Genomic DNA, 26,947 nt, shown 5'->3' with positions numbered 1-26,947 from the left:
ACACTCATAGAGAAACTCCTCAGAGAACTAAAACTCACGCAACATTGGCTTAACAACGATAGTGACACAAAGACATTCCTTCACTTTGAGCTAACGTAAAAAGCATATGCGGATAAACACTCAGAAACCTTGCCTTAAAAATACGAAGTGTTCTGGCTTAAGGGCACTTAGATTTCAAAGACCTGTTTTAACAGCAGGTTGTGACTCTTAATACCAAAGACCTGTTGAATACCTTCAAAGCTAACTTTTAAAGCCTCAAAACTGGAGGCTAACAACGGGACAACAAACGGACTCATCTCCACAACTATTCAGCAAATGATAGCTCATGTCGTATTCCTCATAGCCTCTACCAGACTCCACGGATCGCTGGGAAATTAGTAGAAAATGGCGAAATAGAGTGAATTGTATAAAGGGAGTCGGCTACGGAGAGAGGGTCCAATTGGCAATGAAACCCTCCATGGCCAAAGTCCCCCGGCAAATGTTCTCCCTATAGCTATAGCCGGCTCGGTTAGTCAGGTAGAGACTATATTCCTCAAGGGGAAATTGTCTTAAGTCTCATCCAGATAGATAGGTATCAAAGCCACCCTTGTTTTTCATGAATTATTGACTGCAAAGAGACTACGAGAGGAAAGCAGAAAGGACGACACCTTTGCACGGTCTTGAAATAAAGTTCACGGTTTATGTAGCATTCTGTCATGCCGGGAAAACCTTGGGGTATCCCATTGATGAAAGATTCCACCCATTCTTTCGGACAATTCTCTTGTTGGCAAAACAAAACGCCCAAAGGCAAATCAAAGTTTTCCGAAAAAAAAAAGAATCTGTACCTTGTACGTTCTGCTTTAGATGTTATTCATAAAAATCATTAAGTAAGTTAGAACGGTTTGGCAGCGCTGGATGATTTGGATATGTTCATCAGGTAATGTTTGTGAAAATCTGCACGTCTTACGCGGTGGTATCCGTTACACCACCTGTTCTGTTACCATGCCATTCTGACGTCTTAAGAACAAGCTCTGTTTGTCGTTGCAGTTTCGCTTGACTTCCCCTGAATTCCTCGCGCCGCACCTTCCGCGGGGGTTTAACAAGCGGCGATTCATTAGTGTCATTGACCAGAGAGAATCACCTGCCGTACCGCACGGCAGCCACTGATCTCCGAAACCTTCCGTCCGGACTGTCAGGAGTTCAGTCGTTGGGGATCTACCGACACCATGGGCTCGCCTGGGACGCTGCTCTTCCTCGGTGCTGTGTGTGGGCTGGCGGCGGGAGGCCCTGTACATGTCGTGCACGTCCGTCAAGCTGCAAGTAAGTATTGTACCTCAAACGCCTTGATAAGTACAGGATTTTGCTGTATGTATTTTGTTCTTCCATGGCAAGATAGTGGAGTGGAAGGATGGTCTATTCAGAGTACATCCTATCCCATTTAAAGAGTCTGTTGTGAGTGGAAATTATCAATAGTCAAAACAGTGCGTTTTAAAGGGTAAAAACAACTGCCAACTCTCTTGAAGTGGCGATGTGTTTTTCTTTCGAGGTCCAGCCTTGTTAAAGACGGGTAACAAGCAATTTCAGTACGTTGACAGTCTAAGACTTTAAAGATTCATTAACAACAACAACAAAAGCACGAAATGTACGAAAATAGACTGTTCAGATGAGGACCTGTTTGCAACCTGCTCAACACAAATCAGCCCACCGTTGTTTTAACAAACGACACGCTCAATTGGTTTACTCTTAGAAGGACAAAAGAGACCACACCAGCTGTCTGCAAATATACCTGTTTTCAACCTTCCTTCGAATGATTCAAGTATAATGGAGATAGAAATGAATTGCGCTGTATGGACATGACTATACTCGGGATTACACAGAGATGCTTAGGTCATTTGCACCGGTGCCCGTAGGGAGTGGAGTCCCGGCCAGGCCCCGGATACACAAAGTTGTCCCGGTGGACTGCCGGACACCGGAAGGGTACCTCTCGGTGTTCCCACGAGTAGCTCACTGCGTCTATTTCTTACCGGGTCCCGCGTTGACTCTAACTCCGTGTTAAAAACTTCTACTAGAGATCCAACCGTGTACAAAAATAACCCGGTAGCCACAGGGTGCCCCATGGGGTATGGGTAACGCCCGAAAATGCAAAAAAATAGCCCGTTAATTGCCCGGCAGGGCTCCTTTTTCCAATTGTGACCTAAGCATTAGCAGAGTTAAACTACACAGTCATTCTCTGGCCCATGTATGATACTCAAGTGACCGTATGTGAATTTTGAATAAATACGGCAGCTTCTATAACATTTACATGTACTTGGAATCAAACATTTCGATATGGAATGATATTGCGCTGCTTGTCGTTCTTCATTATCCCATTTGATTTTAAACGTCAGAAAATCCTGTAAAGCATTCTGCTGGTAATCAAATGGTACATACAAATTCGTCTGAGGTATACGGGGACCCCAGGAGGCACATTCTCACTGTTTAAGTTTGTATTGCCCACAAAGGTTTTCATGGAAAACAGTGCTTATCCAAACGTGCAAGGGGGTTCCTGTTTGAATACAAACCAAAAGGTGAAACTGTGGTTTTGTCCACAAGATCGTCTTGTTTGCTACAGCGTGTTTTCCTATCACACACAGTAGTTACAGAGGCAACTGGGAGAGAGAGAGAGACAATAGCTGTAGACTGAAGCAACTGGACTCACCGGACTTCACAGTTCCGTTAGTTACCATCGCCAAGAAGGAAATGTTTTCAGTAGCGTTTGTATGTAATGTATGTGTGTGTGTGTGTGTGCGTGTGTGTGTGTGTGTGTGTGTGTGTATGTGTGTGTGTGTGTGTTTGTGTGTGTGTGTGTATGTGTGTGTGTATGTGTGTGTGTGTGTGTGTGTGTGTGTGTGTGTGTGTGTGTGTGTGTGTGTGTGTGTGTGTGTGTGTGTGTATGAACAGCATAACTCGAGAAAACCTGAATGCATTGTCTTGATATTTGGTATGGGCGTACATGTAGGTCTTGATGAGACCTGGAAATGATACGATGTTGGCCCCTCTAACTGTGTGTACATCAAAAGACTCTATAGAGGTAAACACACCTAGTTTGACTCCGTAATGCTTGGCTTACAACCCACATGACAACAGTCTTCACAACAGTGTCAAGTTCAGCCTGCAGCTGGGACCACTATACACTGTCACCAGAACAACGTGACACTGGGGAAGAATTACCTTTGGCTACAAACTGTTGTTACCGCTTTCTTTCTTTGCAATGAACAAGTTGTGCAATTACATTCTTCTGTTGCTCTGCTAGTTTTGTTCATCGGTAGAACTGTGTACAGCGACCAACATTGGATTTGTGTGACCTTTGATTCTACGTGTACATTGTATAACTGAAACACGACACAATATGTATAATAACAAAACGCACTAAACGAAAAGAACATTTCTTTATCTATGAACGTCGTTCAGCGATCTGTCAAATGTTTTCCCAAACAGAGGTCGGAAAGGGGGAATTACCATGTCAAAGATGCGTGTTTCTCTCAGATCTAACTGAGTATAGGAGTTCTACTGACAAATAAACATATGTACATGTCGCAGTGTTAACATTGCTAGAATCAGGAGATGCGTGCACATGAATAAAACAAAGGGAAAGGGTGGATTGCAAACTATACAAACACCTTGGTCACAACAAAAAACACTTTTGTTGAAGCTGTTTAAACGTTCTAAGTAAAGCAAGAATTTAAGCGACACATCCCAGACAGTCCATCCCAAAATGTACTGATTTATACGACATCGATGCCCCATCCTCTGATACAAGTACAGTTGTAACTGTTCTCCAGTTGGCCAATGAAGCTTACTAGCAGAACAGTTTCCGGATCATTACTTTCTTTAGAGTAAGATTATTTTATTTGTCGGATATCAAGGCAGCTTATCCACGGACAATCGTCGGATCATCAGCTTACTTTTACGTAAACGTAAATGATCTGGTAAATACAGGATAGTCAATATAAGCCTGGGAAAGTAAAGAAAGGATACAAAATGGTCATTCTGTCATTATTCTTTTGAACAATTAATCGTATCGTAAACGTGCATTGTTATGGCAACCACAGGACCATTGTTTCACGTTAAGGACTGGCTAAACATGACACGGTCTATAAAAAGAAAGCGTCTCGCCCGAAGGACGATTTTTTGTCCGTGCTGTTCATCGGCCTTACAACAGCTGAAGTAATGCATAAAGCGTGACGCCTGACATCCCGGCCACCCATGTTAGAGAGGTGCGTGGCAGAAATGTTAAGTGATTTGCCCTACAGCTGAGGAAAGCTTGTCGGGTTGTTGTTAGCGAGATGGTCTCTTAATGGGGACAATACCATGCCCAGTAACTAAGGTATCACTTGTACAATTCAAATACATCCTATACATTTAACGTAACTGAGTATATATAATTGAACAGACTCAATGATCTTAAGCAGGACCATATAAACTTAATGTATATAGGGCTTACGAATATATGAATAGTGAATATTCATATGATTGTGACAATTCTTCAAGATCGTCTCCATTATAACTATCAAAGCTAGATTTTGAATATGACTTAACGGCGTTCTTCGTAAATAAGACAACTGCATGTAGCACTGCCACGTAGTGGTAAGAATTTTATGCCTTTTAGTACATTTCAACCTTTACTGAAGAGTACTGAAACGCTATACAGAACTCAAATAGAACACTTCTTTTACAGCTCCTATTCAATGCAACACGGAGTCCAGGAACATGGACGGTGACACATACACGTAAGGATTTCCGAATATCTCTGTGATATGGGAATTGATTTAAGATATCATTTTCTTAACGTTGAAGATATTTCTACTTTGATGCCATGTCTGTACATTGAAAACAGTAATATAGAAATGATTAAGATGGCGGACGTTCTTGCAACCACGTCTGAAAATGTATTGGCGCAGTTTCGCACTTTTCTGAAGGAACTCAATGACAATAATATAATATTAGTCTAAAAACAAGTGTTCTATTGGACTACATTAGATTTTTCATTGTAGAAGAACTTAATTGCACGACAATTGTACATGGTACAAAGTATGGCAAGAATTCTTAAACATAATACAAAGTAGAAGTATAGAATAAACATCCTAATTACTAATACAATATAATAAGGGCTAGCATACGTTTTTGATATAGTTTTATAATGTATGTTTCTAGCGTCACCTGTCCTTCTGGCTGTGCTTCGAACGGCAAAACCGTCTGGGGCACAGATGTCTACACGGACGTAAGTTGTCTATTGAGATTTTCTTTTAGACATCTAAGACCACAACCTACTAAGTTTTGAAGAGAGTGAATGGTAGCTTTGGCAGAGACATGTTCACATGTAGTCTTTGCAGATTTACCTTAATTTTGATAAATTCATTAGACTTAATGGGATTTAAGCTACTGGAGAAAGTGTGTAAGGTTGTAGTAAGCGAGCCGATCTCTTAATGGAGATACGACCATGTCCATTAACGATGTCTTATCCCAAACCTTCGTTTACCATTCAAAAGCAAACCACACATCTAATTTAAAGCATGCAATACAGCTAAGTAGGCTTCCCTCAATCTGAGTGAGATAATGTGGTCAGTCAAGGCCTCTGGTTCTTCTTGATAAACTTGATGTAAAAATCTGGCCGAGCAACTACCTGCCGCAGACAACCACCTGCAGTCACAAGCCTCATTATAAACTTGATGTACAATGTACATGAAATAGATAACTGCTCTTTATATATAATCTAGGACTCCAGTATCTGCCGTGCCGCTATCCACGCTGGGAGGATCTCGGACAGTGGCGGTGACGTGACTGTCTACAAGCTGCCTGGGGAAGGCTCCTACGCCGGGACTACCCAGAACGGTGTTCAGACGGCGCCGTGAGTTACGCGTTTGATATTCAAATATGGATATAACTCTATATTGATATCTGTAATCATTTGTTAAAGAATATGTAATAAATAAATCTGGAAAACAGTTTTCGTGTTATGACAAAGTCGTACCAAATTAGACACTAACTTATCGAATTGTCCTTTTCAGGTACGGCGCTTGGGGCGGTTCCTTTGCCTTTTCATCAGGTAACATTAGGAGAAGTGTTAACTTCAACATTTTCAATAGATCAAGTTTTCAATGTGTTGTACTCTTTGTACCCATTCGACATTAAACTCCCAAAGTGATCTGTAACCTTTTCCCATCATCGTGTTTCAGGCCAGCCGGAGGAACAAGCTCCCGCAGCAGATCCGGGGCTTGGTGAGTAAAACGTCTGCTACCAACACGCGTATCTGTGGTAGAGTATAGAGTATAGAGTATAGAGTATAGAGCATAGAGTATAGAGTATAGAGTATAGCGTAAAGAGAAGAGTAGAGTAGAGTAGAGTAGAGTAGAGTAGAGTAGAGTAGAGTAGAGTAGAGTAGAGTAGAGTAGAATAGAGTTAAGTTTAATGAACAATCATCAAAGTAACAACGTATTAAGTAACGTTGTTGTTTTCAATTCATTGAAGGATTCTGTAAGAAAGATATTGGTAGTTCCAGCGTATCACACGTAGATATACCTTTTACTTTCAGAATACATAGACTGCAACACACAGTCCCGGCAGATGGATGGAGACTCGTTTACGTAAGTAAATAATCGATACAGCACTTCATTTCGCTTCTTCCTGATGACTACTAGTACCTGAATTCAACTGAACAACAGTATAAGATATCACAACGATGCAATACAACAATAGCACGCAGTTTTGACCAACATCGTGATGACACTGCATGTTGTGGCACGCGCGATTTGTTGATGTTAGTATTGTCAGGTATAATACACCTTCTTTGGTTCACCACGTCTGTAATTTTGAAAGACCTCTGTACGCCATCCCTCCGCAGAGTGATGTGTCCCGCTGATTGTGCGTCTGCAGGATCGAATGTCTGGGGCTCTGCCATCTACACAGACGTAAGTGTAATCCACATTATTTGTAACGGTGCTAACGACTCGTGTTGTCTTCAACTAGCGACTTCAATAGATCAACTATTCATTCATTTTTAATCGCGTTCTATTCCTCTACAAGGATTCGAGTATCTGTCGGGCCGCTATCAATGACGGCCGGATCCCGACTAACGGTGGCGAAGTCACAGTCTACAAACTACCCGGACAGGACTCGTACCAAGACTCTGACCAGCACGGGGTGGCGACCTTCCCGTAAGTGACAACTGGTCCTTTTAGACTGTATGAAAATAGTTACACAAACCTATGGGTTTGTTTAATGCCAATTTTACTTGGGTATATTACAGCAGCAAAACACCCAGTTTATCATGATTTCTACTAGCCTAGATTTAAAGGTCCCACAGCAACATAGTGTTTGAATTGTCACCATTTATATCTCCATTAAGAGCGTCCCCTACATTTTGCAACATGCTAAAAGTGCGTTTCGTTTTACAGGTACGGCGCTTGGAGTGGTTCCTTTGCATTCTCACAAAGTAAGAAGTTTAACATTTACTCATGAACCTTCGTAACAGACCGATGGTAAACTTTCAATACGTGGATATATTTTCGACAGCATCAGGGCATGAATGTATCTATCAAATGATGCCATTCCGTTCTCTTCTGCAGATCCATCCGATGAAGCACAGGAACCCGCTGCCGAACCAGCTGCCTGTAAGATTTTTAGTCTAAACTTAAGTAACCTAGAGTTTTTCATGGTTCTCGTTCTGTCTTTTGGCCATCACCGCAAACGTTTGATTCCTAACAAGACAAATTGCATTCTTTCCAGACCCCGCGGACTGCAATACCCAATCCCGAAACGTGGACGGCGAGTCTTTCACGTAAGACATATAATCATTTTTAAAGTAAGATTTATTTGTATAATCTCTATACAATTCTCGTCCAATCGTCTATAAGGCTATCAAACTAAGGCGTCGTGTTCTTTCCTTCAGTGCCAGTTGTCCGGCCGGATGTGCTGCGATCGGTGCAACCGTCTGGGGATCTGCCGTCTACACTGACGTGAGTATTGTCCGATGCCTGCACGCAACACGAGCTTACAGAACCATTGGTAGTAGCTGTAGGTAAAATTGCAATATGCCTTGACCAATGATGCATACACTGTTCAGAACAAACTGAATTTTTATTCTTATTTTTATCAAAATTATTCTTTCGGGGAATTGAAACATAATCTATCAGTCGATTGGGCGTCAGAATGATGACAGCTGAGACACAACGATTACCGGTTTCGACCTTTTATTAAAAAGTCTTCATCATCAGAATGAAACATATTCAATTGTTTGACAGGATTCGGGTCTCTGCCGTGCTGCTATCCACGACGGTAGGATCACTGATGCTGGCGGGGAGGTGACTGTGTACAAGCAGCCTGGTCAGGACGCGTACGCGGCGTCAGATCAGAACGGAATCCTGACGGTGGCGTAAGTGACACATATATATATACGGATCTATCGTATGAAGTCCTATTTCTTCCTTGGAATAACCTGATGGTTTATATATATATATGCGGATGAGAGATATGCGGCAAAGTAATGTGACATGTCTCAACCATGAGATGGCAGATGTTCATCAAAATGAGATCAAAATCTAAACTATTTCTTTTTCACTTATTTTTTAGTTACGGAACTTGGGGAGGTTCCTTCGCCTTTACAGCGGGTAAATATTATTTCATATAACTTGTAAACAATCAAAATATAATCCAACGAACTGCAACACACATTACACTTCAGGCAAAATCTACTATACATATATCCTAATCTAGCAATTCAAACTGTCGATTCTATTGGTTCTGTGTCTATTATTACAAAAATTGACTTCCGAGACAACTGACTGCCTTCTTAAATCCTCCAGACATCCCCCAGCAAGCGCCAGCGGAGCCCACTCCTGCACCAGGGCCACGTGAGTACATCTTTATCACTTCACCTCACATCTGGTTTTCACATAGTTAAATACATAACTGTTATGCCTCACCGCATTAGCCATAAGTCGCGGTCAATGCTTCCCTTTCTGCCTTATCTACAGCTATGGTCGACTGCAATACGGAGCCGAGACAGCTAGATGGCGAGAGTACAACGTAAGTCATCTGGTTACGAACGTTCACATTGCAGGTAACGTGCGACGTACGGGCCATAAAAATGCCTGTCATGCGACGCGCGGGGCCGATTCACACCCTGGAAAAAAGGCGACGTACGCCGAATAAGACGGACGTCGTTCTCGTACGTCCGGAACATTTTCCCAGTGTGTAACGGGTCATAAACTCCCGGTAATTATCAAAAGTAGTAATGTTAAGAATACAAAGCTTTATTGTATGAAATACCAACAAGAAAGCCATTACCATAAGACTTCTAACCATGAACCAACTTTCGCCCTACTATATGTTGTATGTTGTAGCAATTATATATTCTTGTACCATAAATATGTAATGATATGTTGATAGAATTATTATGACCCAAATGACGGTGTATCTCTGCTATATTGTATCTGACCCTTACCTCTTTTCCCTCTCAATGAAAAGCGGCCTGCGTGCCGATTTGAGCTTATCATGAAAAAACAAAGTTTCAAAGAAATAAACAAACAAACAAACTGATGATATCACAATTGTACAGGGACATTTTTCTGTTAGCATTGGCTAAGCTGTTTGATGTGTAACGCAAAGATGTACGTTTGTGTTGTAAAATGCGTCATCCTTTCATTAGCGTGCAGTGTCCTGATGGCTGTCTTGAATCTGGAAGTACCGTGTGGGGGTACGTCATCTACACAGATGTAAGTGGTTGTTGTAATCAGTTCCGGCTCGTTTCATTCAAATGCACCTTCACTCGTGAAAACCTTTGCGTTTTGCCACCATTTCATCATAGTCTAGCATGGTCATATGATTCTCAATACTTTTCTGTGAGCGTATCAGATGTGGAGATGTAAGATCTTATTTCACGGGATCCCAAATCGGATCCCAAACAGCGATTGGTACTGATTTCAAAGACGTCGATCAAGTATGCGGGTGCTTACCGTTTAGAATAACAGATACGCACTACACAATAATTTACAATCACCGCAATCAAATCTTATCCACATTACCTTTATCGATGATCTTCCTACAGGACTCAAGTCTGTGCCGTGCTGCTATCCATGACGGTAGAATCCCTGCTGAAGGTGGCGAGGTGACTGTCTACAAACTACCTGGACAGGAGTCGTACCTGGCGACAGAACAACACGGGATCACTACTAGGGAGTAAGAAGCTTCAATTAGAAATAGTTCTTGATAGTTGAAGATTGAATCGTTCCCAAACACACCAACTTTCGGTGTATCGTATCCTCATATATCAACAGTACTTATCACTCTGTTTACCCCACAGGTACGGCAGCTGGGGTGGCTCCTTTGCCTTTTCTTCCGGTAAGTATGAAGTATGCCGTTTATTTGACTATTACTATCAGACTACATGGTACTCGTATCGTTACTGTGTTAAGATCTTGATGAAGGCTCCCTGATTGCCACAAATACCTTTGAACTTCTCTCACGCATATGCTGTATCATGGCGATTAATTTAAAGACCTGATTGACAAATGGCGTCGTCAACATGCTAGATGACTTTGGAGTAAAGCAGTAAGAATAATTCTGGTAATAAACTTCCAATTTAACACTATCTCTGCTTACAGATCCAGTCGTTCCTGAAGTCGAGGAACGCGCAGGTTGGTTACTATTCACTGAATGTTTGTAGAATAGATACTACAAAAGAATTACTAGTATGTTGACTATTATAGGATAACAGAAAAGTTGATACAATAATGCGACGAAGTTATTCTCTGTCAGTCCGGGCACAACTTTCCTCATATGAGTCCTCATATGATCATGGAAACCTATCATGGACAATCTAAAAAGGTGCATCCCTTTCAGCTGCCGTGGACTGCAACACACAGTCAAGAGACATGGACGGCGATTCATACACGTAAGATATGTCCATCAATACTTGACTCTTTTGTGTTATATACCCTGGGGTCTGGTATTGTTTCATAAACATTTCATACGACAGAACAGAGTGACATATGAGATAGCTTAGTTCGAACACAGTGACTATAAATGTAAGTGATCTCTTAAAGAGAACAGTATCTCCTGAAGTATAACTGTTGTTCGATTTAACTTGTTTAATTGTCTGTGTGACAGACAGAAACGTTGCAAACAGTTAAGTTTCTTGTCTTTATTTCGCAGAGTTGTTTGTCCTGCCGGCTGTGAAACCGGGGCAACTGTTTGGGGTCTGGTGATTTATACTGATGTGAGTTATACTTAGTTCAATAGTTCATGAATAGAGCTACAATTACAATCTGCATTCAAGTATAATGTATTTACCTCATGATAGTGATAGTGACGTTGATTTTGCCTATAATGTTTAGGACTCCAGTATTTGCCGTGCTGCTATCCATGACGGCAGGATCACCAACAGTGGAGGAGAGATCACAGTCTACAAGATCCCCGGACAGGACTCGTACCTAAGCTCTGAACAGAACGGAGTTCAGACACTTACGTAAGCTTCGACACTTATCCTCAAAAGGGAGCTATCAATTGATGCTTTTGCGACCAAAGTGCTGACAAATGTACATTTTACACACAGTGTGCTAAGACGATGCAATCATTTGTCTTCCAGGTATAGCAGCTGGGGCGGTTCTTTTGCCTTTACACCAGGTGAACAATTAGAATATTATTAACATTATCATCTGAACAGTTGTAAACGTATGCCTATATCTTGTCCTTCCCTATAATTTCAATTTGGATATACTAGTATATGCTATTTCTTACTAACATTCAAGACAGCAATACAACAGTATGGTAGAAGATATAGATGCGCTTTAACACCATAGATGTTGCGTACTTATATTCTACGGAGTACTGTATGAATGAAATCATTGCTGTTAACGTTGTACGATCTAACTCGTGTGTTTGACATGGTTTACAGATCCTGCCGTCCCACAGCAAGATGAGCCACAGGAGGAGCCTGCACAAGGTCTGTATAGTCTCCCATCGCTATTGAACAATGTGGTCAGACTTCGTTGATACGATCATGTCCATCATGTGTGACTGTAATGCTTGGGCACTTGAAGCGTTCAGGCTTTAATGTGTTTGTCATCCATAGGTTCGATTGACTGCAGCACGGAGCCAAGGCAACTGGATGGGGACGTTCTCACGTAAGTTAAGCATACCGATTTTACCTTGACGAATGCGCTACGCAAACTACCATGTTGAACTACAAGACGTTAGCAAAATTAGTTGTATTTTTGTGCTTGCAGGTGCAAAGAATTCGGTAACGAAGGAACAGAATTGTACGATTATACATTACCATACTTAACTTTTTATATTTCTGATTTTCGATCAACAGTGTAACTTGTCCTGCCGGTTGTTTGGCGGGCGCAGAAACCGTCTGGGGTACGGTCATCTACACTGATGTGAGTAGGATTCTACAGTGAAGCGTATGAATAGTTTGGTAAATTAATACCATTGTATGGTATAAATAATTCTGTTCTATTAATGATGTGCCCCTAATTCTAAACAAATCGTATGAACTTTCAAGTCAGACTCAGTGAACTATTATTTTAACAATTTTAAGTAAACACGACAACTGGACCAGTAATTTTAATGATCTGGATATCCGGATGGATGTTCATTACATTGTCATCGACACTGTATGCATTGTTATGTTTATTGTAAATAGAAAAAGTCCAGGAAGACTAGTGATGTGCCTTAGGGCACACCACTTATGGATTTTCTTCAATATAGTCAGTCAAGTCAATAGTTAAGATTGTTACCAAGTTCTAGAATACATTATAGATACAACAATCCCTAAACCTAACCCAACCAAAAGACATTGACATTGTATTTTTCATTCAGGACTCGAGTATTTGCCGCGCTGCTATCCATGATGGCAAACTGACAGACAGTGGTGGTGAGCTGACCGTCTACAAACTACCTGGACAGGACTCGTACCTGGGCACCCAGCAGAACGGGATCATTACAGCAGGGTAGGGTGGCAAAACAACGGATCCAACTCAGACGTCTTCAACTGTAGCCAGACAACAAGGCTGCAGTCTCTATTACACTTCGTAACCGCCATACAACATAGTAGCCGGGCATACTTTAAAATAGTTTTGGTCTGCCTTTTATATAGCTCCAAGTCTCCGTGTATAATTATAATATCTCTACCTGATTAATACACGGTCTGCATATCTTTACATTTTCAGATACGGTAGCTGGGGTGGCTCATTTGCTTTCACGTCTGGTATGTATTGCTCTTTGAAACTGCATTTTGATAACTAAGACAAAATCATTTGACACTTTATACACTGTAGTAGATTAGCTATCTTTTGACGGTATATTCCGTTCCGACTTGTCTACGAAATTTTTATTTTTTTTGTATCTTCTCACAGAGCCTGTTGTACCACAAGAGCCTATTGAAGGTGAGGGTAAAGTTATTATCTCCATTGTGTTAACTAGCCAGCCGGCCATGTAGAGTATGGCCACGCAATCTTCTGAAATATCAACATAATAATTGTCAACTTTCAATCTAACATGATAATTACCCCCATCTTCTCACAGAGCCTGTCGTACCAGAGGCGCCCAGCCAAGGTAAGCGTGAAGATATAATTTCTGACCTTATAACAAAATGGTTATCTGTTCAAACATAACAGAAGGTCTGACATCGAAACTCCTACCATTCAATGTTTCAATTCCTCTCCTAGCCTAGAGATCATTTATAATATCTGAGCATCTTTCAATTGCAATGACCTACGTTGTTCCTTTTCAGATACCGTGACTTGCCATACCCAATCCAGAGACATGGATGGAGACTCTTTCACGTAAGGAAATCTCAAGTTCTTATAAGTCCTAAGAGATTATGTATAAGATACATTTTCGTTTGTACGTCATGAACGATTAACAACACATGATTGTTACATTCCCTGTGATGCAGAGCTAACTGTCCCTCTGGCTGCACTGCGATTGGAGGAACTGTCTGGGGAAAAGCCATCTATACCGACGTGAGTAGGAAGTTATACCATGTAACATTACAACTTCTGCCCATTTACTTAGGCCACCTTTACACTAGATGGATCGACCGTACAGCGACTACAATTGAGTTTGTGTAACCCTTGATTCCGTAATTGGGATATGATGCAAGATGTAAACGTATTATTTAAAAAGAAATAAGACACACAAAGCGTTAAAAATCGTTCTTTATGTATGAAATTCGTTGAGCAATCTTTCGAATCCTTGGTCATTCAGCGGTCGCAGTGCGGTCACACCCTATAATGGAAAGGGGGTGTTACGTTTGTATATATAACTTTAATATTAGTACCAAAAATTCTTATATGGTTCTAACAAATCGATGTATGTTAGGACTCGAGTATCTGCCGCGCTGCTATCCATGACGGCCGGATTCCCGCCAGCGGTGGGGAGGTGGAAGTCTTCAAACATCCCGGACAGGAGTCGTACGAAGGTTCCGACCAGAACGACATCCAAACTCTTGGGTAAGTACAACACATGTACCATACCACCCCTGTTATCATTAAAACTACTTATTTTCACAAACATATCGGCATGTTGTAACCAAAGATATTTCTGGAGGAGATTCCATTCGTTAAGTAGACATGTACACTGTATAAAAGCTAATTATGCTAAATTTTCTTTAAGCTGCTAAACAGTAAAAAGTGCCTCCTCATCACCGTCTTACAGGTACGGCAGTTGGAGCGGTTCCTTCGCATTCACAGCAGACATCCCCCAGCAAGCGCCACCGGAGCCCACACCGGCACCGGGGCCACGTGAGTACAACTGTCTTTTTAACTACATAGCTTGAGTCAGAGGGGACTTTTTAGTTATAGTCTTACTAAATCACGCTTGTAGCAGCCCCTCCAATGCATGGAGGCGCAATCAACCCCTGACATCGAGAGATTGTGTAACGCATGCTAGCCTATCAATATCCTATGGACAGAATGGTGTGACCTGATAGACTATAGCTCGTTAAAGGTTCTTTTCTTCAAAGTTCATCTTTCCTCCTCTTCTGCAGCCACTGTTGACTGCAATACAGAACCAAGACAGCTAGATGGCGACAGTGTCACGTAAGTCATAAAAACTTCATACACGTACGCATGTCAACATAATTTCTTCTTCTGTTATTGCCTGTGACAATCAAAACAATATATGATATACATTCCAGCACTTTCATGTAACGGTTTTAAAATGTGTACGTTGATGTCAATATACAAAACATGTTTTTCTATAGTGTGGAGTGTCCGGATGGCTGTCTTGAGACAGGAGGTGTTGTGTGGGGATTCGTCATCTATACTGATGTGAGTATACATTACTTTTATCCTCTATTTGGTTTACTATAGTTCAACATAGCATGTTAACGTTTCTCTTTTCATTAAATTCACTATGCGCGGATATGCCATTTCATTTTAACAAATGCATCATCGATACAAATCTAACGACGACGATCTGCATACAGGACTCGAGTCTTTGCCGTGCTGCTATCCATGACGGTAGGATCCCTGCTAACGGTGGTGAGGTGACTGTCTACAAACTACCCGGACAGGAGTCGTACCTGGCGACAGAACAACATGGGATCGCTACCAGGGAGTAAGTACACCTGTATGGAATATCGATAGACCGTCATTCTCTTTAGTATTGTTCTGTTGATTTAGACTGTATGGTAATGTACACATCAAACCTGCTGATATATATAAAGTTTGGACAAACAATAACAGCAACATTTCTGTCTGTTCCCAGGTATGGCAGTTGGGGTGGTTCCTTTGCCTTCTCCACTAGTAAGTACAGCTTATCATTCGCTTCTTAAAAGCAACTACTGCTATCATGAATTTGGTTACAATGTTTGCAGTGTATCACCTTTAAGAAGGCTTCATAATTACCAATAACATATTATAATTGTCGTTGCAGATCCTGTCGTACCAGAAGTGGAGGAACGCGCAGGTTAGATGTCATCTATATATCATTCGTAGCACTACAAGATACATATGATGAGACATGCTTAGAGAGTATAAAGGTAACACTGCTTCAAAAGTTTCATTTTCCCCTCAACGAAACCACAATGAACATACAAATGAACAACGGAAAGTGTATACTTGTATTTTGTATTTACAGATATTGTGGACTGCAATACGCAATCTAGAGACAGGGACGGCGACTCTTACACGTGAGTTATGAAACAAGTTTCAACTACCCCTCCCCGTGTGTTAGCATTCGAGCGTTCAAGACCAGTATTTCAAGATAATCATACCTTTATATTTTTCATTCCACAGGGTGGTTTGTCCAGCAGGCTGTGATTCAGGGGCGACTGTTTGGGGTGCCGTGATCTACACAGACGTGAGTACTTGTAGAATGAAAAAAAAAGATGAAATGTATTAAGTCAAGTACTGTAATGAAATGTGATAATTGCCACCATTGTTATAAACTGTGATATCTTGGAACAGCCTAGAATGATTATCTGCTTGGCCTCCGTCCTGTAGGACTCGAGTATCTGCCGTGCCGCTATCCATGACGGCCAGATCACCAACAGTGGTGGAGAGATCACAGTCTACAAAATACCCGGACAGGACTCGTATCTTGGGTCTGAGCAAAATGGAATCCAGACCCTCCAGTAAGTAACATGACTATCGTTAACTTTAAACGACATCAGCTGATAACATGACTAAATTGGTTGTATTTGCAGAATGTTTGATTTTTTTTGCTAAGTCGTCTAAATTCATCTTTCAGGTACAGCAGCTGGGGAGGCTCCTTCGCCTTTTCGCCAGGTAGATGATCAATATGCTATATAATTCATACACCTTACAACATTGTACACTGATTGCATTTACAAATCCTCAAGATTCAATCATCTATTTTACGATGCTATCATGTATATAGACTGTCATAACACAAGCAAGCCAGAAATACAATGTGAAGAAGCAAACGATACAATGATGCTAGAATTAGACTTGAATACATAACATTCTCTGTAATATGTCCTTAAATGTTTTGACCATACTACAATATTATTTACTTCTACAGATCCTGTCATGCCGCAGCAAGGGGAAGGGGAGCAGGAAGAACCTGTTCAAGGTGTCTACCTTTATCAAGGTGTCTACCTTTATCCATCTTCATTCAAATAACCATCCAGACTTAAACGCGTTTGTTGTATGTGTGACTGCCATGTCAATGGAGTGGTACGAGTTCATGGAATTGAAATATATTCTAATGTATTTGTTTACTATTTCATTCTTAGGAGCAATTGACTGTCACACGGAACCAAGGCAACTGGATGGAGACTCGCTCACGTATGTCAGACATTTACATATATGTTCAGTTGGTAGTGGGCATACAGGAATAAGATTATCTCATGTGTTAGAAGTCAAAACAATTAGTAAAACAAGATTTGTGGGCTCTTGAGAGATAAATGATATATCATGATGACATATCTTTAATATTTTCATTAGCTAAAACCCTAAGCATCTATAAGATAATTGCTGATAAATGTGACTTCGAGTGTCTGATTCTTTCTTCTTAACTATGACAGTGTGACGTGTCCTGCCGGCTGTTTGGCGGGTGCGAGCACCGTCTGGGGACTGGTCATCTACACAGATGTAAGTAGGTTATCAAAGTAAATTGGACGGAAGATTCTTAAGATTCCGTTGACATCATACTAACCTACACGGACATACTAAGTATCCAAAAACTAGAGCTAAAACGGCAATAAAGATACATATCGTCTTATAACATTAAAAAAATCATTGCACGGAACACATCAAGAGCAAATTGAGGAGATTGACGTACGCTATAATAGCAGTGCTACTGTATGCCATCAACGTCATAACGTGGTGAAAACATATATCAAGCGCAAATTCCCCTTTGCTTTAGGACTCCAGTATCTGCGGTGCCGCTATCCATGCCGGCAGGCTCACGGACAATGGTGGGGAGGTGACACTCTACAAACTACCTGGGCAGGAGTCGTACCTGGGATCTGAGCAGAATGGGATGCAGACTAACCCGTGAGTTATAGGTCCATGCTGAAATAGTGTGCGTCCTTAGTAATCTGTGGGGCACAATGTTATCTATTGATCTCTAGTGCATTTAGAAAACAGCATTATTCCTCATTCTGAATTTAGCGTCACGTTAAACACAGTGATACCGACAATACATTTCAAGACTTAAACTTTTAAGAACTCATAAAGCTCTAATATGCGGAACTACTTCCAGCAAACTCTGTCTATTCGTATAACGTACCATTTCCCACAATACGTTGTTACATCTGCAGAAGATTCATGACATTGTACTGCACATAACAAAGGTCATTTTTATTCAGATTGTATGACCAATTTTCAGGTATGGTAGCTGGGGTGGCTCCTTTGCTTTCACACCAGGTGAGTTATAAATCTAAGAAAAATGTGCAGACGGTTTGCGTTTCTTTATTTTTTTCCATTAAATTAGTAGACTTTTAAAAATCACTTTTTCTAGTCAGGTCAATGCACACTATTTCTTTAGTATTAGTTAAGTTGTCGTTCAAGGTATCTTGGCACAATCTTTCAAAGCATTGAACATTTCTACTATTAATCTATCTTATTTTCATTTCAAAATTCAATTTTAAAGTAGATTGCTATTAGTACTCCGAGGGTTGATTGACCCGATAATCCATCTGTAGCATAATTTTCCTTTTTATTGAAAATATCATCCAAATACATTTTTCTTTCATAAGTTTTATTCTTTCATAAGTTAAGACATATGTTTTCTAAGTTGTCGTTCAATGTGTCTTTTTGTATCTTGTCACAGAGCCTATCATACCAGAACAAGAACCAGCTCAAGGTTGGTATAATCTTTCCAAGCATTCTTTGTCACAAGGAAAAATTTAACTTATACAGAAATTGACATTGCTTAATATGATGTAACAATACAGTGTCAACTATTCCAGTGGAATGAATTGAAGAATTACTATGGCCGATGGAACTTACTGCTAAAAAACTTTATAATTGTTCTATCCGTTGTTCGCTTACAGAAACTGTGACCTGTCACACACAGTCGAGGGACATGACCGGGGAATCCTACACGTAAGGCACATTCGAACTTGATAACATATCCTACCAATCTGCTTCAATGTAGATTGCTTGTTTATTTTCAAAGGTGGTTCTTCTTTTTCTACAGTGAAAACATCGATTCTGAAAAAAGCATCATTTTATCTTATCTTCAACAGAGTAAATTGTCCTGCCGGCTGCGCCGAGATGGGAGGGACTGTCTGGGGGAAAGTCATCTATACTGATGTGAGTGATGAACTATATGAATCACTTATCATAGTAGCTCATCTGTGTTGGTAGTAATCATAATAAAATGCCAACACTAAGGTATTCACGGATCAAATTCCAACGACCACTGTCGCCTTCATCATGATCAACAATGACCAATCACTTCCAAACGTAAAATACCTTAGTGTTGGAAGAAAGTTTAGGTTTGTATCATATATGCATGAATGTTTATCTGATCAAAATTATGTCTAGTAATGTGTTATGCTGCTTCCTGTACATCATATTATGGTTGGGACGTCATCTGTATGTCTACTCTAAGATTCAAAACTTCCATTTAGGACTCGAGTATCTGCCGTGCTGCTATTCATGACGGCCAGATTTCTGCTGCCGGTGGGGAGGTGACTGGCTACAAACTACCCGGGCAGGAGTCGTACCAAGGTTCTGACCAGAACGGCATCCAGACTCTTGTGTAAGTGTTGTTGTTCTACTTCATAGACGACATAGATGTCTTCAGTAGCATTTTTGTCTTTTGATATGACCACCACACCAGCGTGTAACGAAAATGATATTCAAATCATGACAGATGTTTGGTCGTTGTACATTCCTGTACAGATACGGAAGTTGGGGCGGCTCTTTTGCCTTCACTGCAGGTCTGTGTACTTCTTTACAGCCTCCTCTCTTATCAGCTGCAATAACTACCTTGTTTAGCAACATATACTTGTAAACTTTGGAGATTATTTCAGGAAAGAATTGACACAAGATATACATAACTCTATCGTTGTTTGTTTGTATGTATAACAACGTTAACAGACACTAAGAATGGTTTATAAATAAACTTTTCATCCGCAACAGATCCAGTGATTCCACCTGAAGAACAGCCGGAACCACAAGAGCCCGGGGCCACCCGTGAGTTTGTCCTTAAATACTGTGAACTTTTAAGTTACCATTTACATTTGAGGCCTTGAAGAAACAACACATTGTAGAATATCAAACAACTGGAATATCAAACATGTTTTATTATCTCACATGCAGCCTCCGCTGACTGCAATACGGAATCCCGACAATTAGATGGCGACGTTGTCACGTAAGTCATCAACTTTTTTATCTGAACATTCAAATGATTATCTAGTCCATTAGGGTGTTAATTGGTTCCCACACCTTTCGGTGTATATGGCGGTGCCCTTCCCTGTTTTTGTAGCCGGTGCGTGGGCCACAACAGTTGTTCAAGCATGCATTGCAACAAAGGGCTAGTCCACTTTAAATCAATGGGTGCTTGAATACTAAATTGATTATCATCCCTGTATCTTAAACATGGTGTTTTTCTTACAGTGTGACTTGCCCTGACGGTTGCAAGCAGACGGGAGGGTCTGTATGGGGAACTGTCGTCTACACGGATGTAAGTAACCGTTTTCTTAAAACGATTTCGACGGCAAAACATTGAATTGTCATGAATGTCTTTATTATATTGTATTCATGCATTTTACTGATTCACATTGTGTTTTAGTATTTGTATTGTATATATTTGTAATGTGTGAGGTAAAATATCAGCATTGCTGTTCGGTGCCGCACATTGTTTTAAGTTGTTGCAATTCTGATAAACTAAATATCTCTTATCAAAAAACAAACATCGGTCAATTCTATTCAGGACTCGAGTATCTGCCGAGCTGCGATTCACGACGGTAGAATCGAGGAAACAGGCGGAGACGTCACCATCTACAAACTACCTGGCCGAGACGCTTACCTCAGTTCAGAGAAGAATGGAATCACCACGACAGCGTTAGCAACTTTCCTTCCCTTTTTCCTTACCTCACCAGTAGATTGTGAATTGTCTTTTCAGTACCTAGCTAGAAGAACAATAGAACTGACATGTAATCTATGTGATAGATACAACGTTGCCACATATTAGTCCAATGTGCATATGGCTGAGTCAGACTTTAGATACAGTATGAATATGAAATAATTGTTTAATCCTGTTCATGCCACATTCGTCTTTCAGGTACGGCAGTTGGGGTGGCTCCTTTGCCTTCTCAGAGAGTAAGTATTATGTAAAAACTACGATGCATCGGTCTGTATCAACTTGTAATAACGTTAGACGAAAGCAGAAAATGGTATTTCAGGAAATGTCAATGATGTACTTGCTGATTCGTATAATTGGTATTCGATTTCTAATTCTTTATTTGATTCAGACAATATATGCATGCCACGCAAACAAAGCAATATAGCAATAATCAACTTCATGTCAGTCATCGCATTCTCCGACCTCATTCTGTGGTTGTTGAAAAACGCATATGGTGTGTTTTCAGTGTTAGACTTCCAATCTACACTAACTAAATGTAATGGCATTTTGATTATCAGATCCAGTGATCCCCGAGGTGCAACCAAGTGAAGGTTGGTATTCATTCATTGTCTTTAATTCAGTAAAACTTTCAGTATACGTGCCATTTGCCTCTTGATTTCTAGATACAAAGAATTTTACATATGCTATCAACTCTCTTTTCTAGACACGGTGACCTGTTCTACAGAAGCCAGGGACATGCAGGGAGAGTCTTTCACGTGAGTAACGTCCTAGATGCTTCGATAATATTTCAGTTTTTTAACTGTAAGTATAGCCAAACAACACATCTTGTATGCAAGGCATCATTATCATACCCAAGCCTTTACGGTACCCTCTAACGCAAGAATGCAGACTGATTTGTTGACGTGTTGTTGTTTGTTAGGATTGTTTGTCCCGCCGATTGTGCGTCTACTGGGTCAACTGTTTGGGGAGATGGCATCTACACAGACGTAAGTGCTCAAACAATAAAAACTGTTAGATATTACCTATCACTTTACATACCTACATTGTATGTAGGCCAGTTTGTATGCAACTCTATGCAAAAACGACATATTGTTTTGAATTCCTGACACAGAATACTATCATCGTCAACATTACATTGTTTTAGCCATTAGAATGCACATTAGATCGATTGTTTTTCATGTTGTAGACAAGTTCTTTGAAATTGTTAAATATTAGAAATAGTCGATTGTTATGTATCTACAAATTGCCATACATTGCACCCGTTACAATAGTCGCGCAATAAAGTTCTTCTTCTTCTATCTCCATCAACCTTCACTAGAAATACATTCACAATTGTAAATTACTTACTTCGTAATCCAAAATGATCAAAACTATGTGACGAAATGAAAGAGTGCGTAACGGTTTAAGATTTGACTAAAGTGAAATGTAAGATTACTGATATAAAACTTTATGATGAATTTAGGACTCCAGTATCTGCCGGGCTGCTATCCATGCCGGGATGATTGGAGACAGCGGTGGTGAGGTGACTGTTTACATGCTGGACGGCCAGGATTCATACGAAGGCTCCGAGTCGAACGGTGTTTCCAGCCTTCAGTAAGGGCGACTCACACTCATGACACTTATTTCATCCAAAATAGTCTTTTTTGAAAAAATGACACCGGTAATTGTCATCTTGTTCTGATACAGCAGGCTTTGAGTCCACACAGTAAAATGTTTTACATTACGCTATTGCAAGTTTTGCATGGATATTTTGCATCTAATCGTTTGGGTTTTGAATACCTGCTGCAATCAATACTAAAACAAACAGTTTGATTGTGCTTGTTATTTCTATTTTCAGTTACGGCAGTTGGGGCGGCTCCTTTGGGTTTACATCTGGTAGGTAATCAAAGTTTACCTGTCCTTTACAGAAAAGGACTGGCTGCCCTTTATAGAATGGGTAGTACTTTAATGAATGGCTTGTCCTGTACAGAATGGGAGGTCGTTTCTTTCAACACAGTTTCTTGTTACTCCAACTCTAACACGTACATTAACGTCACTTTTCTATCCTTTAGGAAACGAAGAAGGCGGACAAGAGGGAGAGGGATCCGAAGGGTCCGAATGTGAGTCTCCAACACTAGCTAAGCTTAGACACGACCCAGGGAGTTGTACTTTACATTCACATAGTCATTAATGTTCTAGTTTACTTTCACATATGCCTTAAGGTTCCAGTTTACTTTCACATAAGCCTTAAGGCACTTTTAATTAGTAACTCAGATACGCCAATGGGATTACAAGTCGAGGTAAAACTTGTATAATGTGTAGCCAAGCAACAGCAGGGACGGTAAAGTATGCTTGATTGAATTCCTATGTGCGCATAGGCACCATCATTGTATTCAAACCACAACTAGGGGACTGTAATTTATGCCTATTCAGTTAGATGGCACTTCGGGTGCTGGTCAATACAGCAAGATGTATCTACTGTAACGGAATGAGAATAAATGTAAAATTTAATGCTCACACACATGACCTCGGCTTTCAAGTGATATAAGTCTGATGTACCATATCTGTGCAGTACGGTTTTCAAAAAATGTATTGAAGCAGACACTACAGAAGTGAGCTTAGATATCGAGATACAATAAAATGTTGCCAACAATCTTTCACGTCTAGATTTTTCAATAAGCCGCGTAGGTACATATTTGACCGATGATGCGAAAAGTGCAGTAAACGTTTCATGGCTTGTCCCTCCCTACAGTTACGTGCAGCGTGTCCTGTGAGAATGGTGGCGTGTGTGTCGCACAGGACAAGTGTGAATGCCCTGTTGGCTTCACTGGAGATCACTGCGAGTCAGGTATGTATGGTGACTGAATATTTCGCTTAACGTCTCCAAGATTATGCACAAACCTGCTGAATCATTGAGTCAATAGATCTCCGTACACCAACATCCCCTTTCGACTGATGCTGACAGGCCAATTTTGAAAGAAAAAGAGCGAATCTTTTCACGTTTGGTATGGTTGGTTGTCTTTTGAATCACACTTTTGCTTCGTGCATCATAATCCAGTTATAAAACCAAGGGTCACACAAATATAATTTCGGTCGGTAAGCGATCGCCGTCTAGTGGAAATAGCCCCCCACCAGGCATTTCTACGGGGGTACGGATCGTAGAATTCGATCGGCAAAAAGGGGAATAATTGACCAGGACAGTCAGTCCACGGTATGGTTAACATTTCCCCTTCCGGAACCCAGTCAACTCCTTTGGTAGCCAAACTTCCATGGCAAATTATTCTCCCTGTTAGCCAGCGTAGTCAATCTAGTAGAAACTAAAGTGGAAAGCTTAGGTCTGGTCTCAAAGGGGGCCTAAGTTGATGATGTAGAAATTTAAGATATACCGATTAATATTTTACTTGTCAATTAATTGTATTTGTCACTTCAAAAAAAAAGTTTTGTTATGTATACTCTCGACAGAAAGCAGGGCAGGTCCGAACGATGGACGGCAAGGGAACACCTGGACCCTGTCCAACATGACCTGTATGTGCTACTTCGACTACAGCCGGTCGGACTGCGGCTGCTGCGTGCCCGGCGGCTGCCAGTGCACGAACGTGAGTTATCCGTCTCACAATCCTACCGATGTTGTTTATTATGGGCGGAAAATATCACCAAAACTGCACACACAAGGCTTCTGTAGAGAGAATGCAAAGATTAGTTTCTTTCTGCAATAGTATTCCACTACTACTACTATAACAGTTACCACTATTGACGTTGTAACACTTTCTACATTTTACTTCAGTATCACTCAATTTGCCATTACCACTCTCAGGCATAACGTAATAACATACAAGGTATCAACAGCACATAGCCTTGTCCATTGTAGTACCACTCCAGAAACTACATTTTTCGTCTTCCTTTTTATTGACCGAACAATGACCTACTAGTTTTGTCATTTTCCAACAGGAACACCCAAACCTGTGCGTACAGTGTGGATACGGCCATCTTTGCGGAGTTCTGGGTAACTACTGACTACTATTACTTTAGTTTGTGTTAGAATAGAAAATGGCGTTAAACGGACTGCAAAGATAGAACACTTTTAAATCTATCTCTAAATTTTAATATCTTTTGATATTTTAAAGGTTTTATAACCACGTTTTGAGTCTTTTCAAATCGTTTATACTTTACTTTCTTTTGATTATTGCCTTCAAAACGTAAAATAGTACAAAATAGTGACTGGGGAAAATTAGATCATTCATTAATACTCTAAATAACCTGACTGCAATTGTTCCATCCATGCTACAGATGATGAGGTGGCTATAGACGGCTGGACGCTGAGTGAGACAGGGTGCGCATGTCCGTGGGGGGAGCCCGGGAACACGGACTGTGCGTGCTGCAGAAACAGGGGCTGTCTGTGCGACCAGGCACACCCCAACCGCTGCACACAGTGCGGCAGGCCCTACGACTGTGGACTCACAGGAATCGGTAATTAAACACTCGGGCTTTACACAACAATTTTGAAAGTTACTACTAGAAGTATTTGCAAGATAACAAGCAACTGGATAGGATTGGAAACGGTCTGACGTCTCAGACTACTCCCGCCAGTGACTGAACCAGAATTTGGAGTTCAACTGGTATTTAACCTAATATTGTCTCGCGGGGGTGGCAAGGCAGGATTCAAGTGCCAGAAAGTTTGACCCGTAGGCTTCCTTTCCTGTTGAGGGTGGGATTGTACGTTCATTCTCTCATATATTGCGTCTCTTACTCCCCGTTCGAACCAGCGAAACGTGTGACCGTTTACACATCTATCCAATTGCTTGATTAACTGTTATTTTGCGTATCGTATTACCTGAATGTCTAACTAAACCTTCATCAGCGTACTAAAAGCATTTTGTTTTACCATTTTTTCTAATAAAGTATGTTTTAACTGGAATAACTCCACTACGGAATAACCAATATACCTTGCTTTTTTTCTCTAAAATCCTAGAGGGTCAACATGGTATATTTTTAGTCTAATGACCACTACATGCAAATTCAGTACTATTCTACTGTTTCTACCATTCGCTTCCCCTTGTCCCACTGAAAATATTTGACATTTGGTAACTGTCTTTCTCCTCAGGTTGGCCTTGAAGAAACGATGTACCAGACAGACTGACTAACGAAGTATGGACCGCCAGTTAGAGGGACAAGTCTTACCAGTAGATTATACACATAAGCAAGACTACGGCTACAAGTAACAACATAGACATTTTGCAAGTCGAATACTTTTGCGTTGGCACCAGCTAGTCTATTTCTACAACTTAAGTGTGTTAAGAGGAGCTGCAAACTTAAAGGGCAAGTGTAATATTAGTGGCGTAGATATTTTTGAAATATCTTTATCTTATGGATTTTAGTCTGTACATGTTCAGAAACTTTTTTCCATTTCATTTATCTCATTTTTACGACAGTTCTTTGCTTGGAACTTATTGAACCGTCTTCCGTCCTTTTTCCTGATAAAATACTTTACTTAATCTTAACCTTAGCTTTTATTTTTAATCTTTTTTCCTAGGCTAGTAGCTAAAGATTTCTACTTCGTGACCATTTGTATTTTGCTTATTCAAGAGAGTGGGTAAAGGCATCATTACCAACGTATTGTCTACCTGTAGTGCACCTAAAAATGGATGACATAACTAAATAACAAGTTAACAACACTATTACTACTACCAGCAATGTTTGACATCACATCTGCACAATACAGTTATGTTTTTCCGCAATTCGTTTGGTCTTGTTTCTTTTAAACATCGCGAGCAGGAGATATTTTACGGGAGGTTTTTTACGGGAAATATATTGTGTTCAAGGAGCTAACATCTACTAACATAATTCCAACAGGGTACATAATTCCGCCATCCCGAAAAGATACGTCCAAACAGGTCTCCAACCCAACGTCTCTTGATATAATGCACTCTTGAATATGTAA

General features: G+C 40.6%; 1 protein-coding gene across 3 annotated transcripts; it reads left to right on the top strand.

Moving 5' to 3' along the window:
* The first annotated feature begins 1,049 nt into the window (after nucleotides 1-1,049).
* LOC136446773 (uncharacterized) lies at nucleotides 1,050-26,744 on the top strand. Of its 3 annotated transcripts, none has more exons than XM_066445334.1 (71): nucleotides 1,050-1,299; nucleotides 4,697-4,748; nucleotides 5,173-5,239; nucleotides 5,736-5,866; nucleotides 6,027-6,064; nucleotides 6,195-6,236; nucleotides 6,551-6,602; nucleotides 6,860-6,926; nucleotides 7,042-7,172; nucleotides 7,413-7,450; nucleotides 7,584-7,628; nucleotides 7,744-7,795; nucleotides 7,907-7,973; nucleotides 8,259-8,389; nucleotides 8,587-8,624; nucleotides 8,820-8,867; nucleotides 8,991-9,042; nucleotides 9,665-9,731; nucleotides 10,064-10,194; nucleotides 10,319-10,356; nucleotides 10,620-10,652; nucleotides 10,858-10,909; nucleotides 11,170-11,233; nucleotides 11,352-11,482; nucleotides 11,603-11,640; nucleotides 11,912-11,959; nucleotides 12,089-12,140; nucleotides 12,332-12,398; nucleotides 12,841-12,971; nucleotides 13,191-13,228; nucleotides 13,377-13,406; nucleotides 13,546-13,575; nucleotides 13,754-13,805; nucleotides 13,919-13,985; nucleotides 14,344-14,474; nucleotides 14,680-14,765; nucleotides 15,011-15,062; nucleotides 15,227-15,293; nucleotides 15,452-15,582; nucleotides 15,733-15,770; nucleotides 15,901-15,933; nucleotides 16,105-16,156; nucleotides 16,263-16,326; nucleotides 16,470-16,600; nucleotides 16,717-16,754; nucleotides 17,011-17,061; nucleotides 17,225-17,276; nucleotides 17,516-17,582; nucleotides 17,857-17,987; nucleotides 18,322-18,359; nucleotides 18,766-18,798; nucleotides 18,989-19,040; nucleotides 19,184-19,250; nucleotides 19,571-19,701; nucleotides 19,845-19,882; nucleotides 20,085-20,138; nucleotides 20,265-20,316; nucleotides 20,562-20,628; nucleotides 20,878-21,008; nucleotides 21,229-21,266; nucleotides 21,588-21,620; nucleotides 21,734-21,785; nucleotides 21,950-22,016; nucleotides 22,493-22,623; nucleotides 22,868-22,905; nucleotides 23,082-23,129; nucleotides 23,762-23,857; nucleotides 24,472-24,605; nucleotides 24,958-25,012; nucleotides 25,297-25,476; nucleotides 26,111-26,744. In XM_066445334.1, the coding sequence occupies exons 1-71, from the start codon at nucleotides 1,206-1,208 to the stop codon at nucleotides 26,119-26,121; spliced, it is 4,884 nt and encodes a 1,627-aa protein (XP_066301431.1). In that variant the 5' UTR covers nucleotides 1,050-1,205; the 3' UTR covers nucleotides 26,122-26,744. The 3 variants fall into 3 exon arrangements, with proteins under 3 accessions (XP_066301431.1, XP_066301430.1, XP_066301432.1); XM_066445333.1 differs by having other exon boundaries at nucleotides 17,011-17,079; XM_066445335.1 differs by lacking the exons at nucleotides 11,352-11,482; nucleotides 11,603-11,640; nucleotides 11,912-11,959; ... (6 more) ...; nucleotides 13,754-13,805; nucleotides 13,919-13,985 and having other exon boundaries at nucleotides 17,011-17,079.
* Nucleotides 26,745-26,947: the final 203 nt, after the last annotated feature.

This window comes from Branchiostoma lanceolatum, chromosome 13, assembly GCF_035083965.1.
Source record: "Branchiostoma lanceolatum isolate klBraLanc5 chromosome 13, klBraLanc5.hap2, whole genome shotgun sequence".
Classification (NCBI taxonomy): Eukaryota; Metazoa; Chordata; class Leptocardii; order Amphioxiformes; family Branchiostomatidae; genus Branchiostoma; species Branchiostoma lanceolatum.
Note: the sequence above shows the minus strand (reverse complement) of the source record. Positions and strands in the feature narration are given on the sequence as shown.

What these genes read in the sequence shown, in the direction of transcription:
- LOC136446773 (XM_066445333.1), top strand. Translation starts at nt 1,206, where the DNA reads ATGGGCTCGCCTGGGACGCTGCTCTTCCTCGGTGCTGTGTGTGGGCTG. An exon ending in CACTCCTGCACCAGGGCCAC is followed by an intron (nt 8,868 to 8,990) that starts GTGAGTACATCT and finishes CCTTATCTACAG; the next exon opens with CTATGGTCGACTGCAATACG. An exon ending in GAGATGGCATCTACACAGAC is followed by an intron (nt 22,017 to 22,492) that starts GTAAGTGCTCAA and finishes TGATGAATTTAG; the next exon opens with GACTCCAGTATCTGCCGGGC.